Source organism: Choristoneura fumiferana, chromosome 19 (genome assembly GCF_025370935.1).
Source record: "Choristoneura fumiferana chromosome 19, NRCan_CFum_1, whole genome shotgun sequence".
NCBI lineage: Eukaryota > Metazoa > Arthropoda > Insecta > Lepidoptera > Tortricidae > Choristoneura > Choristoneura fumiferana.
This window is the reverse complement of record NC_133490.1, coordinates 7,552,601-7,569,765: the sequence shown is the minus strand read 5'-3', so window position 1 is coordinate 7,569,765 and position 17,165 is coordinate 7,552,601. Positions and strand designations below refer to the sequence as shown.

The following is a 17,165-nucleotide window of genomic DNA, read 5'->3' as shown; positions in this document are numbered from 1 at the left end:
GGCAAGAGCCCGCGGCGCGTCAGTAGCTTTAGACAATAAGGCCTGAGCGGGGTTAGGTACTTCGAAATTCGAAAATCGAAATTCGTTCGTTCCGTCCCTCTGACACTTATAATATTACCTTTTGTTTTTCCTTTTGTACAATAGAAATTATAAACAAACAAACAATATTAATACGAGAGTGAGAGGGACGGTACGATACGAACTTCGAATTTCGGAATAGGCCCTCAGGGCTCACGTGCTTCAATTCTATCAACACTAATTAGCTAATAACTCATGCATGTACAGGATTTTTACAGACACGCTTATCACAAAATAAACTAGACATCACCTATGGCCTACACGCTGACATTTACGACCGTCATATGGTCGTAAAACGTGCTGTTTTCTTGCTATGTTATGCATATAAGATATACACGTGTACTTATATGTTTTTAAGATATACATAGACGCACACGTGGGTTACACGTTACGTGGGTGCACACTCACCGGGGTTCAGCTGAAAACCAGCGCTGCAGTCCTGGTTACAGGGCTACGGCACATGCTGAGCTGAGTCCTTTTGGCAACGTCTCTAATTTTGCTCTCTTCTGTTTATGTTTTTACTGTGTCTTTGTTGTGATGTGGTGTGTTTTTTTATGTTAATAAATGTTGTGAGTTTGAGTTTCAGTTTAGACAATCATATCACTTTATCCCAGTCAAACCAGTAATTAAAAAAAAAAACTTTGTCTGCTTTGTGTAAAGAATTTGCTATTTTGAACATGAAACTACTGAGACCATGTGAGACTCACTCATCATCATCATCATTATCAGCAGCCGGAAGACGTCCACTGCTGGACAAAGGCCTCCCCCTTAGAACGCCACAATGAACGACACCTCGCCACTTGAATCCACCGGTTTCCCGCTACTGTGAGACTCACATATAATTAATATTAAATGATATTGTACCGAATAACTCACGTCTTAAAACGAGTTTAGCTCGACATGTTTCGGGCTTATCCGAACTTCGTATCTTGCGTCCAGCTGACGCATATGTCATCTAATACGAGTGTGAGAGAGGCGGTACGATATGAACTTCGATTTACGAATTTCGTAGTTGCTCTCCCACATAGAGTTATGCAGTCTCATACGGATGGGGACTTTATATCAAACTAGTGTTTACCCGGCTTCGCGCACGTATAAATCATTAGATCCAGCAGCTGAATTAAAATTTCGGAATTTTTAAAAATTTCCATGGGAATTCCCGAAAGTTAAATCGTGGTTTTTATTGACGTTATATTAAAAACAACCATGTCAAATTTCATGACTATAAGCCCAGCGGTTGTTTATTCGAGATTTTATAATATCCCTATCCCGTGGGAATATCGGAATTAAAAGTAGCCTATGTTTTATTCCAGATGTCCAGCTATCAATATACCAAATTTAATAAAAGTCCGTCCAGGCGTTTCAGCGTGAAGGAGTAACAAACATACTTACTCACTCACTCACTCACAAACTTTCGCATCCCAGTATATCCTGCTAATATAATAAACGTGAAAGTTTGTGAGTGAGTGAGTGAGTGAGTATGTTTGTTACTTTTTGTGAAACGGCTGACGGATTTGGATGAAATTTGTTAGTTTATAACTTGAATTAAAAATAATACTTTTTATCCCGATATTGGATGAAATTTAACAAAAGGCTTAGTCATTTATGTAGGTGCACGTCAGGAATAAACATAGGATACTTTTTATTTCGATATTTAATATTTAATCCCGGAAATTCAATTGTAACTACCAGCTCGAATAGTTTACGCGTGCGAAGCCGCGGGTAAACGCTAGTAATATTATAAATGTGAAACTTTGTGAGTGCATGAGTGAGTGAGTGAGTATGTTTGTTATTCCTTCACGCTAAAACGGCTTGATGGATTTGAATGAAAGTTGGTATGTAGATAGCTGGACATCTGAAATAAAACATAGGCTACTTTTTATTCCGATATTCCCATGGGTTGGGATAAAATCTCGAAACAACAACCGCTGGGCTTAGAGTCACGAAATTTTACATGATTGTTTTTAATGTAACGTCAATGAAAACCACGATTTAATTTTCGGGAATTCCCACAGGAATTTTTCAAAATCCCGGAATTTCAGCTGCTGGATCTTAATGATTTATGTGTGAGAAGCGGCGGGTAAACACAGTTTATAATATTAGTGGGGTTGCCGCTACATATATTATACTCGTAGCAACAGGGCCCATCGAACCCCAATTCAACGTGTCGTAACGTAAATGGGTTCCCATCTGTTTCCAGTTAATCTGTTCTACGGGCATTGAACGGGAAGAGATATAGAACAGTGCTAGTATTGAAAATAAGGCTTACGACTTTATAGTAGGTAAAGTTTTGTCTGATTTATGTTTTGTATTAGTACTACCATTGGTAAAATAAAGAATGGATAAGGAGTCGTGGTAGTTTAGTGGTTTAACCTTGGCCTCTCAAGCAGAGGGTCGTGGGTTTGAGCCAAGGCTCTCACTTCTAAGTTATTCGAAATTTATGTGGGTTCACTTGGTCAAAGTCTAGTTATTTTTTCGCAAATAAAACATTGAAAATTATTTATAGTAAAATCAATTTCCCTCTTATGTCGTAGAAAGATATATTTTTTAAATCAATGAGTTTAGAATAATAGTATCTAATGTTGTCCTTAGACCCAGCCTGGAGCCCAGGAGTCATGGCCTCCCCACTCCCCTGGATCCTTTGATACCTAGGCTCCTCCACGCGTCCCTACAAACATACGGACAACCAAGTAATCCTACAACTACTATTACCCTAAAAATTAAAAATTTAAAACCCCGACACAAAAAAACGCCAGCATAAAATAAACGCCCGAAAAAAAAACGCCGACAAAAAATCGAAGTCAAAAAGACAACTAAAAAGTAAAAAATAATTATGCACTACCTAGCTGTTGCCCGCGACTTCATCTGCGAAGAATTCGTTTATCCCTATCCCGCGGGGACTATGCTGATTTCCCGCAAAATTAGCCTAAGTTAATTTAGCATAAGTACCTAGTAATATTTTTTTTATCAACGCGTCGTCGGTGTCAGGGGACCGCTAAGGTTAACAGGAAACTAAAGTAACATGTGTTGTATTTTTTAAAGTATTAACCTTAGCGGTCCCCCGACACCGCATTCTAATCGATCGACATACAGACACACATAGCGGTCAAACTTATAACACCCCTCTTTTTGCGTCGGGGGTTAAAAAGAGCAGAGATCAGAGGAAAGTAAACTAAAAGTACCTACTAAATATTTAACGTTTGGGCTCCACAGAAAACCAGAGTTACCGTACATAATGTGTGGCAACACATGCTGAGTGGAGGCCCTTTTTAAAAAAAAAAAAAAAAATTGAGCTGTTTATTTCAAGCAAAATACTTAACAAAAAGCATTTTACAATAATTAAAGAGTCCTTAATCCTAATTTTAAGGATTTCGCGATTTGGATTTTTTGGATTTTTTGATTTTGATTTTTAACCCCCGACGCAAAAAAGGGGGTGTTATAAGTTTGACCGCTATGTGTGTCTGTCTTAGGCACCGTAGCGCTTAAACGGGTGGACCGATTTGAATGTGGTTTTATATTTGAAAGCATTTTTTCTAGCGATGGTTCTTGGACATGTTTTATCAAAATCGGTTCAGCCGTTTTTGAGATATTGAACTTTGAAGTAACAAAGTCGGGGTTTTTCCAACTTTTTTTGGCTAGGTTATCGCGCGGTATCCTATCGTGTCACCAAGTACCTAAATCAGTTTTAGTGCTAGTTTTAGTCTTTAGGTCTCATTACTGTAAGATGGTGGTACATATGGAGCCAAAATAAATCTCTCTCTTTCTTTCTTTCTAAATCTTTTCATTGGGTAACGCCATCTAGGGATATTTCACCTCTCAAGAAAAAGAAACCTCATTGAATACGATTTTGTTGCCTGATTTCAAAGAATGATCGTATTTTGGAACGAAATGATGAAGCCAGCCAGTTAATAAGATCCCACGGAAAAACGTCCGTCTTCCTAGACGTAGATAGGTCACTGATAGATAACTCTTCATAAGCTAGATTAGTCTCGTTTCTAACAATTACTATTATCATTCTATAACTAGTTATAAGGCTGTCCTCGATTCTATTATTAGTCGACGTCAGAATAATTACTCCGCGGTTTGTCATAGAAGCTATGCGTATCTCTTTTTTATTTGACTGTCGTATCCAATTAATAGTGAGTTCAATGGAAATAGAAATAAAACCGGCCACGTGACTCGCGTCACGCACTGAGGAGAGGATCTAGTAAAAATAATGGAAAGAAAGAAAGAAAGAAAGAAAGAAAGAAAGAAAAAACATTTATTCGTGACAAACAAAATAATATAGGTATAGAATTAAACTAAAAAAAAAACTTATCACGGTCACGAAATGGTCCCAAATCAGCATAATGCCATATAAAATGATATTATAACGGATAACTCACGTCTTAAACCGAGTTTAGCTCGACATGTTACGGGCTATTTCGTAGCCCTTCCTCTCAGGAGCACGCGACTCGGAGCGGTGAGCGGTGGCGCGTGGTGTGCGTGTTGCGGCAGCCGCCGAGTCGCGTGCTGCTGAGAGGAAGGGCTACGAAATAGCCCGAAACATGTCGAGCTAAACTCGGTTTAAGACGTGAGTTATCCGTTATAATATCATTTAATATGAGTGAGTCTCACGGTAGTTTCATGTTCAAAACAGCATAGTGCCGCCCGTGCGAACGGCGCTGGTAATAGAAACCTGCACATAATATGTTTAAAGTTTTTTCGTGATAAAGTCATTCGTAAAAAAGTTTTCGTGAAAAAGTTTTTCGTGATTAAGTACTGACACCAATATGTTTATGGGTTTATTCGAGCGTTCCAACTCCAACCGCCTCATTTTGATCACATTTTTATTAATTGCCTGTAGATTTTTTTTTGTATATACGTATGAAGCAATCACCGTCGTCTATGGACACCCATAACATAAGTTGAATGACGGATGCGTTGCCGGCCCTTTGAGAAAAGAGTGAGGTCGTTTTTTGAATTTGATGACATTTTTGATTATATTTTAGACGTGTCCTCTCTAGATGATCTGGGAACTGTAACAGAACCTTCTACCATGTCAACAAAAATGTGCCTACGAAAATCATAAGGAACAAACGCTCGATGTGCCTTGTGTTTGATAGAATTTCTATAAAAAACCTATTAAATTTTTGGGGTTCACTGATTACGAACCTAACGCCTGCGCTACATGGATTTGGCATAGAATGATTCTCTAATTCTTCCTCTTTTTGCGGAAGATGTGGAAGTGTAAAACTTCACCCAAAAAACTAAACGTGGAGAGCCTGGATTCGAACACACGACTTCTGCCACAGGCCATTAAGTCAAACCACTGAGCCACAACTTTAATGTTTCATTACAACCCTAATTTTTGACTACATCACATGACCTCAAGTCATGACGTCCAGTGTCAAGGTTGATCTATTAGTTTCAATAAAGTACTTATTTACGCAAGTTTGATTCAATCCAAATACGACACAAAGGGTAGTCTATTAAATCTATTGCGCATTCATATACGATCGCTCGTGTATCCTAAAGCTATTTCTACACTGATGCACAAGTAGAAATAATACGAGTAGTAGTGGTTAGTAACCAACTTTGTTAATGTATGATGACCAGATGGTCCCAAAGGAAGACCAGCGCCGTTCGCAAGACCGACAGATTGCTGATTTGGAACTATTTCGTGACATGCATAACTATTATATTTATTCATTCTTACCATGTTGTCACGAGTAAATGTTTTTTTTCTTTCATTCAACATAGAATAGTTGACAAAATGTCAGGGACTTTGTCATTTCAAAATTCAATATCTCAAAAACGCCTAAACCAATTTTAATGCAGCATAGAAAGAAACCAGTGCAAGGAAATTTTCTTTCGCGTAAAAACGTTTTTTAAAACCACAAATTCCGCTTAAGCGCGAGTTTTTTTCGGTGAAAAATTATAAATACAAATTAAAGATAGGCGTAGGTACTTATTCGTATTATTTTTGCTAATGACGACACGGAACCCTCAGAGCGCTAGTCCGACTCGCACTTGACCGCTTTTTCTACACAGTTACTTTAGCTCCTATAATTGTACATACTTAAGCTAATATTCAAACGAAATGAAATACTAACTGCTAATATGACACCAGCTTTACCAGGATGCATTGAATCTAGAATTGACATTCAGTGCCTGAGATCCATCAGGCAGGAACGTCTGCCATCATAAACCTCAGCACCAATGAAAATTGTAAGTAGAAACCAATATAGAAGCGATTACACTTGAAAACTCATAAAAGCGCGATTTATGAGCATCCCGTTTCCTGAAATAAACCATATTTTATAGTTAATAGCAAATAAGAGGAGGAGAAAGAGGGGAGGGCTTTGTGCTACAGTGCTCGTGTTTCGGCTGATAATGATCAGGGATTATGATTGTTTTTTTTAGAGTCTTTTTCTATTTTTTATTTCAACTCCAAATTTGTTACTATTACCCCGTATCCCGTAAAAAACATATCGAAAATACAAACTAAGACATGGATGCACAGAAAAACCAGAAAAGGAGACCAGCGCTGGGAATCGAACCCAGCTCCTCAGCAATCCGTGCGGCGTGCTATAACCCCTACACCACGCTGTCCAGCAAACTGACATTGTGATGTGTGTGTGTGTGTGAATTCCGTCACGCGGCGTACGTACAGTCGAGGTCAAAAAATTCTTAACACTTCACTGCCGTCAATTTTATACAGAAGTTCAATTAAACACGAAGTGACCGCGACAAGCGTTATGTACTTTCACGCATTGTGTCCAAAAAAAGCGGCTTAAAATTTCGGAAATTCCTTGAGATTTGCACACTAAATACCTTTAAGAAATATTAAAGACTAGCTTTTGCCTGCGGCTTCGCCCGCGTGCAATTCGGTTATCGCGCGCTGTTCCCTCGGGAACTGTGTATTTTTCCAGGATAAAAAGTAGCCTACGTCACTCTCTGGCCCATAAACAATCTCTATGCCAAAAATTACGTCGATCCGTCGCTCCGTTGCAACGTGAAAGACGGACAAACATACAAACACACTTTCGCATTTATAATAGTAGAATGGATATCGATATTCCGTCATCAACGTATAGTATAAATTATATAGTGGTAGTTAATAGCAATCAATGTTCATCATCGGTGTCCGATGTTACTGACACGTGACGGAATCACGCTAAGGGCAAATAGAGATATATACAATGTAGGTAGAGATATAATTATCATTCCTATACTTCGTTTATTTGACATTTTTGCTTTTGTTGTTGAATATTTCGCAAATAGACTGATGATCAGATCTATTCTATTCTGTTCTATTCTAACAGATCACTGAATCAAAAAGTATTCTCAGCCCTATACTATAGTATAGGGTTAGACGAGAATAAACACACCCCATTTTACCTCTATGAAAGGTTTTTTTATTGCACCATTTTGTCAGCATACCTAGTATTATATTCGCCCAAAATTACAGCTTTCTAGCACTGATGTTCTTTGAGCGAAGCCGCAGACAGACGGACGGACAGACAGACAGACATGGTGAAACTATAAGGGTTCCATTTTTGTCATTTTGGCTACGGAACCCTAAAAATACTACTTTAGGATCCCAATCTGATCAAGAAAGGTGCTTCTTGGGGGAGGGGGGGTGGATGAAAATATTGGAAGAGCTATCGAAGATGACGTCTTCTTACCATTCAACGTACTCCAATGCCTTCTATATCTAAAATAACACATGACAACGATGGGTAATGTCAATGCCTTTACTAAAAGGTTCAGTGACGTCAACAGCGAGGTCGATGGCCGATAAGGTCGTAAAGTCATAGATTAGCGTCTAAGCTACGTATGGGATATGTTACTGATTGTTTTTTGTCACAGTCTGACGTTGGTAAGATGTCACTCTCACTACGCTGCCACAGGAATGATTCACGAGGTATAAAAGTGTAGTAGTTTGTCGATTAAAAAGTTTATAATATAACTTTAAACGTTCCCTTTCTCTCTTTGTCGGATACTATTGACTGCAGAGCAGTCGTGGTCACGTTATCACCTCGATTCTACGCCAGATCGGTCCCTGGCCGTCGCTTCTCTGTCGCAAGTGTTGTGAGCAGTAAGTATTTGTTAGAGCTTTTATCTGGTCAGTCCAGCGTGTAGGTGAACATCCTCTTGATCTTTTTCCATTTACTTACCCTTTCCTTCCCTTTCCTTCTTTCCTTCCTACATCATACGTCGCTCTATAGAGTGCTGCCCACATAGTCATTTATGTCCCAAAGTATCTCACTATGAATTACAGCTTCTCTTTTACCATTCTTAAAAATCAAAACTTCTAGGATTTTCCCGAAACTTTCATGGTGGTTTAAGGCAAGTTTCTATTCCAATCAGTAAGACTCAGCAAATTTTGTGAGCAGATTCATAAATTATAAAAGGAAATTTAGTCAATTTTTTTTTACAATATATCGGATGGGGGTTAAAGATAAATACAGATCTCAGCAATTTCCGAAAAGTTGCGAGCTAACAGACCCACTAGGCGCTAGTTCAAAATGAGCTACATACTCGTATAACATGAAAAATCCTATGGATCTTTGGCATTCTTCCAACGAACACTCACTTAATTAAGATAAAAGCTCTCTTGTTGTTGTCAACATGTTTTGCTACGAAAATCTGAATATAAGCCGATAGATTTGGATAAAGCTTTAAGAGCGTTTATACCTGCTGAGCTGGCAACGTTGCATTTTTGTTAGTTTTTCTCGATTATTCCATAACATTGAATGAAAATTAAATTTATGCTCTGATAGAACTCTTCTTCGGCTGGGACTGGCAGCGTGACGAGCGTGTTCTTTGGGGATCTACCTTCCAAAATCGAAATTCGAAGTTCATAACTATCGTATCGTCCCTCAAAGTGCTTTTCCACCGGCAAAGCGAGACGAGGCGGGGCAAATTTCAATTCCTAGCGCATCTTCGGTAGAAACAGTATGGATTGACGAGTATGTGCGATACGAGTTTTTTTTTATTACTGTAATAATGAATCGTATTGCTGGGTTCATGGTGTTTGTTAACTGTAACGAAAACTTGTCTTGTCTTGTTCTGAGAGGAGGCCTGTGCCCAGCAGTGGGACGTATATAGGCTGGGATGATGAACGAAAACACGTTAGGATTCTCGTGCGTTATCGCGCCGGCCTGCGCGGTATCTTTGGTGGACATTTTTGGTGGAAATGGGTCGGCGCGATATCAATTCTATTCTCGTGCGTGATTAAGTCGTTCGTGAAAAAGTTTTCATATTCAATAAGTAAAAAGTTATTGTATTTTTTATTTTTTTTACTTGGAAAACCCGAATTTATAAAATAACTACTTAGACAATTGAGTCGGCTATTAAGTGAAATTACATTTCATATAAAAAATTTAGGTAGGTATCTCAATTGATTCGTAGTCTCAAATAAAAATAGCTATTCAGTCTTTACTTTTTATTTGATTTGAGAATGAGTTTATTAATGGACTTTAATGACTACGTATTTCAGAAGCGCTGACATAAATATATCCTAATCATCGTCCTCATCAGTACGTAGATAACTATGTTCTGTTAAATAATGACAATGTATTATCTAAACGTGACCGTTATTGTTCTGTGATTGTTTGCAAATGACAGAATGATTAGAGTTACGGTTCTGTCGTCAACACAATGCGATCAGAAACGCAATGGATAAATAGGTTGTTGCTGTTTAATTGTTCTGCCGGCTGTTTAGGTACTCAGGAGAAATATCAAAGTACATCATATACAAGATGTTAAGTACCTAAGTAAACGAAAACCTAAGGCACCCCAACTGTCTTTTTATTTAAAGTTAGTTTAATTTTATACATGCAAAAACATGACTATTAGGCACTATACTTTGTCTATGACAGCAACGTACCACACCCTTCGATCAACAATTAGTACTAGATTAAAGGTCCCATACCTACATAATCAAAGCGAAAAAGTGGCCGTGTTGCTTATATCCTAAATTTACATATACCTTAAGTCTAAACAACAAAGATCCAAATAATAATGAATACTATACTTTGTCTATGCTATTACAAAAAATATTCGTACCTACGTTTGTCTAAGTCTTAATTCAACTTGATTCTTAACTCTGCACACAAAATTCGTACTTGTCAGCTGCGCATCGCCGTTTTTACGTTAGAAGAGAATCAAAACTGACTAAAAAACGGCCAGTACTAAAATCATTAACATTATTTAACAATGAGCCGTTATTGACTACTAATCGTTTTGGGCATTTTTTGTTATTGTTGAAAGACCGCCAAGTGACACTGACAATCATTAAAATTATTGCCAGTGTAGAAATTAGTTCCATGAAATTCCGCAACATGGCGAATAGTCAATATTTTCTGGTCAGGCTTTAAAAAGGTATTAAAGCAAAATACAACCTGAGACCGTAATAGTATTGTCGCGCTGATTTTCGCTGTCATATTCACAATCCCTTTCTAGGCCTCATCTTATGCCGTATGACAAAAAGAAATGGTGATAATAAGCCTCTGGTTTAAAGTCTAGGTTGGCAACGCATCTGCAATACCAGGGGCATTGCAGATGTTTATGGGCGGTGGTGATCTCTTACCATCAGGAGACCCACTTGCTCGTTTGCTATCCAGTCGAATAAAAAAAAATATAGTTACTTGTAGGTACTTTTACTTATTCTGTGTTGATATATTGTAATCGGTTCTGCTCTCAATTCTGAACAAGTTACTTTCAAGTTTTCAGTTATTTAATAGCAATAATTTAAGTAAAGATGGTACTTCATACGCTCACAAAGAAACAATAAAATCTATTGCGTGTATCTCTTAATCGTATGTTAATTGGCTAAGTAGGAATGTTAACGTCTCAGTGAACGGAACCAGCACTTGCCTTGTCAACATTTCACGCTTGGCCTGAGGAGCGTTTGAAGGAGGTCTTTCATGACGATTGCACCAACTGGAGCATGAAAATATTCCTTTAATGCGTGTGAGAACATCGGGACTGTTAAAGCGGACGTGTACGACATAGTACGACGGTTTTCTCCTTTTTAAAACTACTGTCCGAAGGAGGATTGTGTTTTTCGAGCATATGTATGTATGTCTATTTTCTGCAGCCTAATCGTCTGAGTGAATTTTAACATAATAAAATATTAGGTGTTTTAGATCTGATATGTCGGAGTGAGTAGGTGTATATCAATACAATACAGACTCTTTATTGGTCTTTTGTTGTCTTTATTGTATTGGTTTACACACAAACATTTACGACTGTAATCCAAATGGGGTAGGCAGAGCACACGAAACGTTACCGCTTCCGAGCCAGTTTTAGGTTTAGTTTGACAAAAAATGGTACGAGTACAATAGTGACAGGTTGCTAGCCTGTCGCCTACGGTATACCTTAACCTATATCTTTAGTCGCCTCTTACGACATCCACGGAAGAAATGGTGAGGTAGATATATAATACTTCAATATGGCCTCCGCGAAAAAAAAGGCTGGGGGATTAAAAAAAATGGTTTTGTAACAATATGGGGTTAAGTAACTTAAAATTCAACAGTCGGGATCCATTCAAAATCGTGAACGATTTAGGTATATTCAATTACGAGTACATGCCAATCCCACTATTAGGGCGAATCCAATGTAATTTTTTACAACGTTAAATCCACTTATCCGTTAAGGCAAAGCATGCCAAAAACGTGTATTCATATCCACACACATTATGTTAACACTCGAATGATATGGCGGCTAAAAAGAATCGAGCGAAAAAATTGGTCGGACCCACCCAAAGCAACCGCCCCGTGTGTTTACGCTCTGACGTACATACACTGAACCGCGGCTATTTCTGCAATGTTTACTAAACGAGTCCTATTTTAGTTTGCACGGAATTGAGAGCACCTTACGAGTACACGTTTGTTAAGGAGTTCCAAGTTCGTGTACTTTGTTCCCTAAAGGTAAACGTCCACTTGTCGGTATCGTACGCATCGGACGCATCGCACGCAACGGATCGTAGTATTCTTTGTATAGAAACTCATATAAGTGCGTCCACCTGTCCGCATCGTAAGCATCGCACATTTCTATACAAAGCAACAAATCCGATACGTCCGAAGCGTACGATGCGGATAAGTGGACGCCTACCTTAATACTCACATGCCTACTCTGTCTTTAAAACTAACAGTATGTTGGAACAGATGGTTGGGTTAGTGCAGTCACCTGCATTAATATCTGCCACAGGGGACTACAAAAATATCTGACACGTCCCTACGGGCCCTAGAAATAGAGTCGTATCAGATATTTATGCACGCTTTGATGTGTCAGATGTTGGTGCTGGAGTTTTTATTAAAGACTAGCGTTTACCCGCGGCTTCGCACTCGTAAATCATTAAGTAGATACAGAAGTTGAATTGAAATTCCGGGATTTTATTACATTCTCGTGGGAATGCTTTAAAATTACATCGTGGTTTTCATTGAAGTTAAATTAAAACATCCATGCCAAATTTCATGACTCTAAACCTAGCGGTTATTATTTCGAGATTTTATCCCTATCCCGTGGGAATATCGGGATAAAAAGTATCCTAGGTTTTAATCCAGGTTATAAACTAACTTTTTACCAAATTACATCCAAATCCGTCCAGCCATTTCAGCGCGAAGAAGTAATAAACATACTCACTCACTCATTCACTCACAAACTAACATTTATAATATTAAGTAGGATAGGATATAGTCACGCCTTTGCCGAACACTTTAAACATCAACCAATGTGTGCAAACAAAAAAAATACTGAAAAACATTATCATCGGTGTTCATTCAAAAGAACCTAACCACTCTCTGAAATATACCGAAAGACAAGTGCTAGCCACTTATGTATGCTCTTTCTTTTAAGTCAGTACAGTACACTCTTGACAGTTGTGGTCTTTGGATGAGGATCATCAGTGAACCTTCCTGACGAATTTCTTGGGAAAACAGTGTGGTGGTTTCCCCTTGCCAACCACACAGTGTTGTCCGGAGTTCGTAGTTGGCATTAGACAGCCCTGCTGCAGCCCATTCTTATATCAGATCCCTTAGTCGCTTTTTAAGATCAGTGCGAAATTCCGCACACGTCTTTGCGTGTGGCGGTCCTTTTCTTAATTCAGGCACGGCACGAATATAAATAAATGAGTAATAAATAAATATCATTGGACACTTTACATCAATTGACCTAATCCCAAACTGAGCAAAGCTTGTACTGTGGGGACTACGGAACGGATAAACATTATTAAATACATACCCGAGACTCGAGAACAAACACTAGTACCTATGACTCATACAAGTCTGCCCATTTATTTGTAGGCCTGCTCCGACTGGGGATCGAACGGGACCTCAAGCTTCATAATCAGAGGCCGTATTGTCTAAGCCTTAGACTATAAGGCATTGTCCTAATAGAACGCAAATGCGCAATCATCGCGCGAGTAAGCGACGCGACCACCGCGTGTTCGCGCGATAGCAAAAACTGGGTGTCCTATCATTGCGCGATTTGACGATGACGACGCGAGCGAACGAGCGCGGTGCCCCGACGCAATTATCGCGCGAATTTAAATTAGGACACCTATTCGAATTCAATATGTTGATCGCGCGTTCGTATGAACTAAGTTCGTGCGAATAGATGTACAAAGATTTGAGTCGCGCGATCGCGTCGTGCGATCGTCAGTTTAGGACACCTCATCATGTGAGCCGAAAGACTTCCACTGCTGGACATAGGCCTCCCCCAAGGCTCTCCACTCAGACCGGTCTTGTGCTTTCCGCATCCACCGCGATCCCGCGATCTTAACCAAGTCGTCGCTCCATCTTGTTGGAGGCCTACCGACAGCTCGTCTCCCGGTCCGCGGACGCCATTCGAGAACCTTCTGGCCCCATCGGCCATCCGTCCTGCGAGCAATGGACACCTATTCGAATTCAATATGTTTGATCGCGCGTTCGTACGAGTAAAATTCGCGTGAACCTACGATGATCGCGCATTTGCGTTCTATTAGGACGATGCCTAATGCGCTAACGTTCGCAATCGTATTTACCATCTCTTTCTATTCTCGTCTTATACCGTGTGATAGAAAGAAGTGGTGAAAACGATTGTGATTCCAGTGTGTTATAAGGCCTCATGTCGTCTAACCTGTGTGCTATCAGGGGCCCGTTTCTCGAAGCATATTAGTCTAAATAATATTCATACAATTCATTTAATAAATTCATACAATTTATTACGAGTAGATAATACACTAATTATTAGACTAATATGCTTTGAGCAACAGGGCCCAGGTCGTCATATATTCAAACTACGAGTTGTTTTAATTCTGCTTAACGGTTGTTTCATTGTTCCAGGGTGTGTCCTTCATAGGATGGCATCAGCGGTCGCGGCTGGAGCGAGTGCTGCTGGTGCTGACCGCTGTGCTGGCATTGGCTGTGCTGTTGACCGTACCTCTGCTGCTGGCCATGCGGGGTCCGACCTACTTGCCTGTACCACCGTGCTACCAGCCCGAGCCTAAAGGTACTGGATTCACTAGACAAGCGTGTTCCATCTAGAACATATCTTCGCTTACCATCAGTGGTTGTGGTCAAATATACTTAAGCTTGTTTTTAATAAAAAGGGCACAAAATAATTAACAAATATTATTAGGCATGTAAAACGAGGCATAGATAAGCTTTTACGCAATTTTCTAAGCAAGGTACGAGTAGGAAAAGTGTGTGAATGAAATTGTAATAACATACATATGTTATTTCTCATCATATGTAGCTAGCGGATTGAGAATCGGAAAAGATGACTAGTAAAGTTTTTGACTAGGTTTGATCTCCAAAGTAGCGTCAATTTTTTAAAATTATTATTCCGGAACTACAATACTAAAACAGAATAAAATAAATATTTAATGGGGGCTCCGATACAACAAATTTGATTTTTTGCTGTTTTTTGCTGTCTAATGTTGTATAGATAATGGTACGGAACCCTTCGTACGCGAGTCCGGCTCGCACTTGGTCGGTTTTTTTTTTCAAAGATACTTTCACAGAGGTCGTAGGATAGTTTTTAACCCGGAAAATGCATACTTTCCGCGGGCTAGCGACAAACGAATATGGCAGAAGAAGTCGCGGGCAAAAGCTGTGTATTAGAAACAAAGAAACATCAAAGTATTATTGTTTTGCTGCTAAATATGGCATAATCTTGTAACTAAACAATATCACATATCTACATAAACGTCATAGGTACACATTGGTGTCCTTTTGTAAGAATATCACGATGCTCGCTGCTGTTGTCATTTAAAATGTATGAGGGACAAAAGACGAACAATGAATGACTCGTTCAGCTTGGAGCACGTGGCCATGATCTTGGAAGGCATTGTTTGTATCATTTTACATCTCGACCTATATATAGGTACTTACCTAAAGTAAAGACAATGAAAAGAGAAATTCTGGCATGAGCAAGAAAAGGAGCGAGATACAAGTATTGACGTATCAGTAAAGGATGAAGTATATCTCGTTGCGTTGGCTTTACTTTAGGCCACACTACAGCGCACAGCCATCCTCTCTTCAGATGATGAAAGATGAGAGGGCTTGGGCCGTAGTTCACACGCCGGGCCATTACGGATTGGGAACTTCACACACACTATGAATTACTCTGTAGCTTTTTGCAGGATTTCCCGATGTATTCCTTCACCGTAAAGCTCGTGGTTGTCAAATTTCAAATGTTATTTCGCACATGCTACCAAAAGTTAGACCCGAACATCTATGCATTATGCTGAGTGGGGACCTATTTAGCGTCATGTATGTCTTGTCTTTGTTCTATTGTTATGTTAATTGTGATGTTTTTATGACGTTAAATAAATGTATTTTCTTTCTTTCTTTCTTTTCTTTATCTATCTTCATCGGAGTCTAATATCTGCTAGCGTGGTGAACGGTTTTGTTGCTCTGATGATGAACTCTGGTTGAGTTCGAAACGTGTCAGCGTACGCGTTAGTTGGGTTTATGTGATTTGGTGTATGTTTTACAGCGTGTGGAGGTCCAGGAGGTGCACGTGCACGAACACACATTTATTGCATAGACGTAGCAATCGTAAGGTCACGGGTGAGCAAAGTAATTATTTTGTTTATATTATAATGCATCCTTTTCATCATTCTAGAGTCCAGCGTCTGCCTCTCTAGTTCCTGTATTTACACTGCCAGCGAAGTCATCAGGGCTTTAGACGAGACCCAGAACCCCTGCGAGGACTTCTACGAGTTCGCCTGCGGGGGTTGGCTTCGGAACAACCCCATCCCCGAGGGGAAAGCCTCGTGGGGCATCTTCAGTAAGATCGAGCTGCAAAATCAGCTGATCATACGGTCGGCTCTCGGTGAGTGTTTGTTTATAGATTAAGTGAGGTGTGAGTAGATACGACGGTAGTTATGCGGGCGTTTCAACCGCTATCAGTTTCATGTCGCTTATACTGAAGAAATGAGTGGGATTTTATAAAACGACTAGCTGTGCGTGCGGTACAATTATATAATTCATTAAAATTTCTTGCTTACGGTCTCTCATTTCTTCAATATATGCGACAGCAAACTGATACTGTAAACTCAGGTTCCTATAGTCCCAAGCGTTCATCAATAGTCCAAACGGACTTTTTAACATTTCGAACAATTACAGAACTGCTTACGTTTAGGAGGTTCATCGTGCATTTTCTATTGGATTAGGCTGCGATGAACCTCCTAGATGACGTTAGCAGTTCCGTAATTGTTCCAAATGTTAAAAAGACCGTTTCAGGGGCGTCTTTACCTATAGTGCAGGGTGTGCGTTGCACACGGGCGCAGTGATCTTAGGGGCGCCGGCCGCGGCACTTTGGCACCTATTCCATTTTGACCGCGCTTTTCCTAGATGGCGCTAAAGTACTAATTGCACACGGGCGCTACATGGGCTAAAGACGCCGCTGGACCGTTTGGACTATTGATGAACGCTGGGACTATAGAAACCTGAGTTTACGGTAGCGGTTGAAACGCTCGTATAACTAAGGCCCCTGTTACACATGCTCGTTAGTAGCAGAGCATGCTACTATCGAGCAAATACTACCTACTAGCATGTGTGTACAGGACCTACTATCGAGCATGCTTTTTAGTGGCATGGTCTCTAATA

General features: G+C 39.7%; 1 protein-coding gene and 1 long non-coding RNA gene across 4 annotated transcripts in view; both read left to right on the top strand.

Annotated features, from left to right (window-relative positions):
• The window catches only part of LOC141438646 (uncharacterized), a 103,133-nt gene that overhangs the window by 73,008 nt on the left and 12,960 nt on the right, over positions 1 to 17,165 (top strand). The gene's annotated exons all lie outside the window — the stretch shown is intronic.
• Nep3 (M13 family metallopeptidase neprilysin 3) overlaps positions 1 to 17,165 on the top strand; it is a 59,944-nt gene that overhangs the window by 29,819 nt on the left and 12,960 nt on the right. For 2 of the 3 annotated variants that reach the window (XM_074102509.1, XM_074102508.1), the window contains 2 exons: positions 14,394 to 14,559; positions 16,180 to 16,389. In XM_074102509.1, coding sequence (XP_073958610.1) covers positions 14,394 to 14,559; positions 16,180 to 16,389 — 376 coding nt within the window. Of the gene's footprint in view, positions 1 to 6,231; positions 6,289 to 14,393; positions 14,560 to 16,179; positions 16,390 to 17,165 lie in introns of those variants that run through there. The other variant, XM_074102510.1, reaches the window with a different exon arrangement.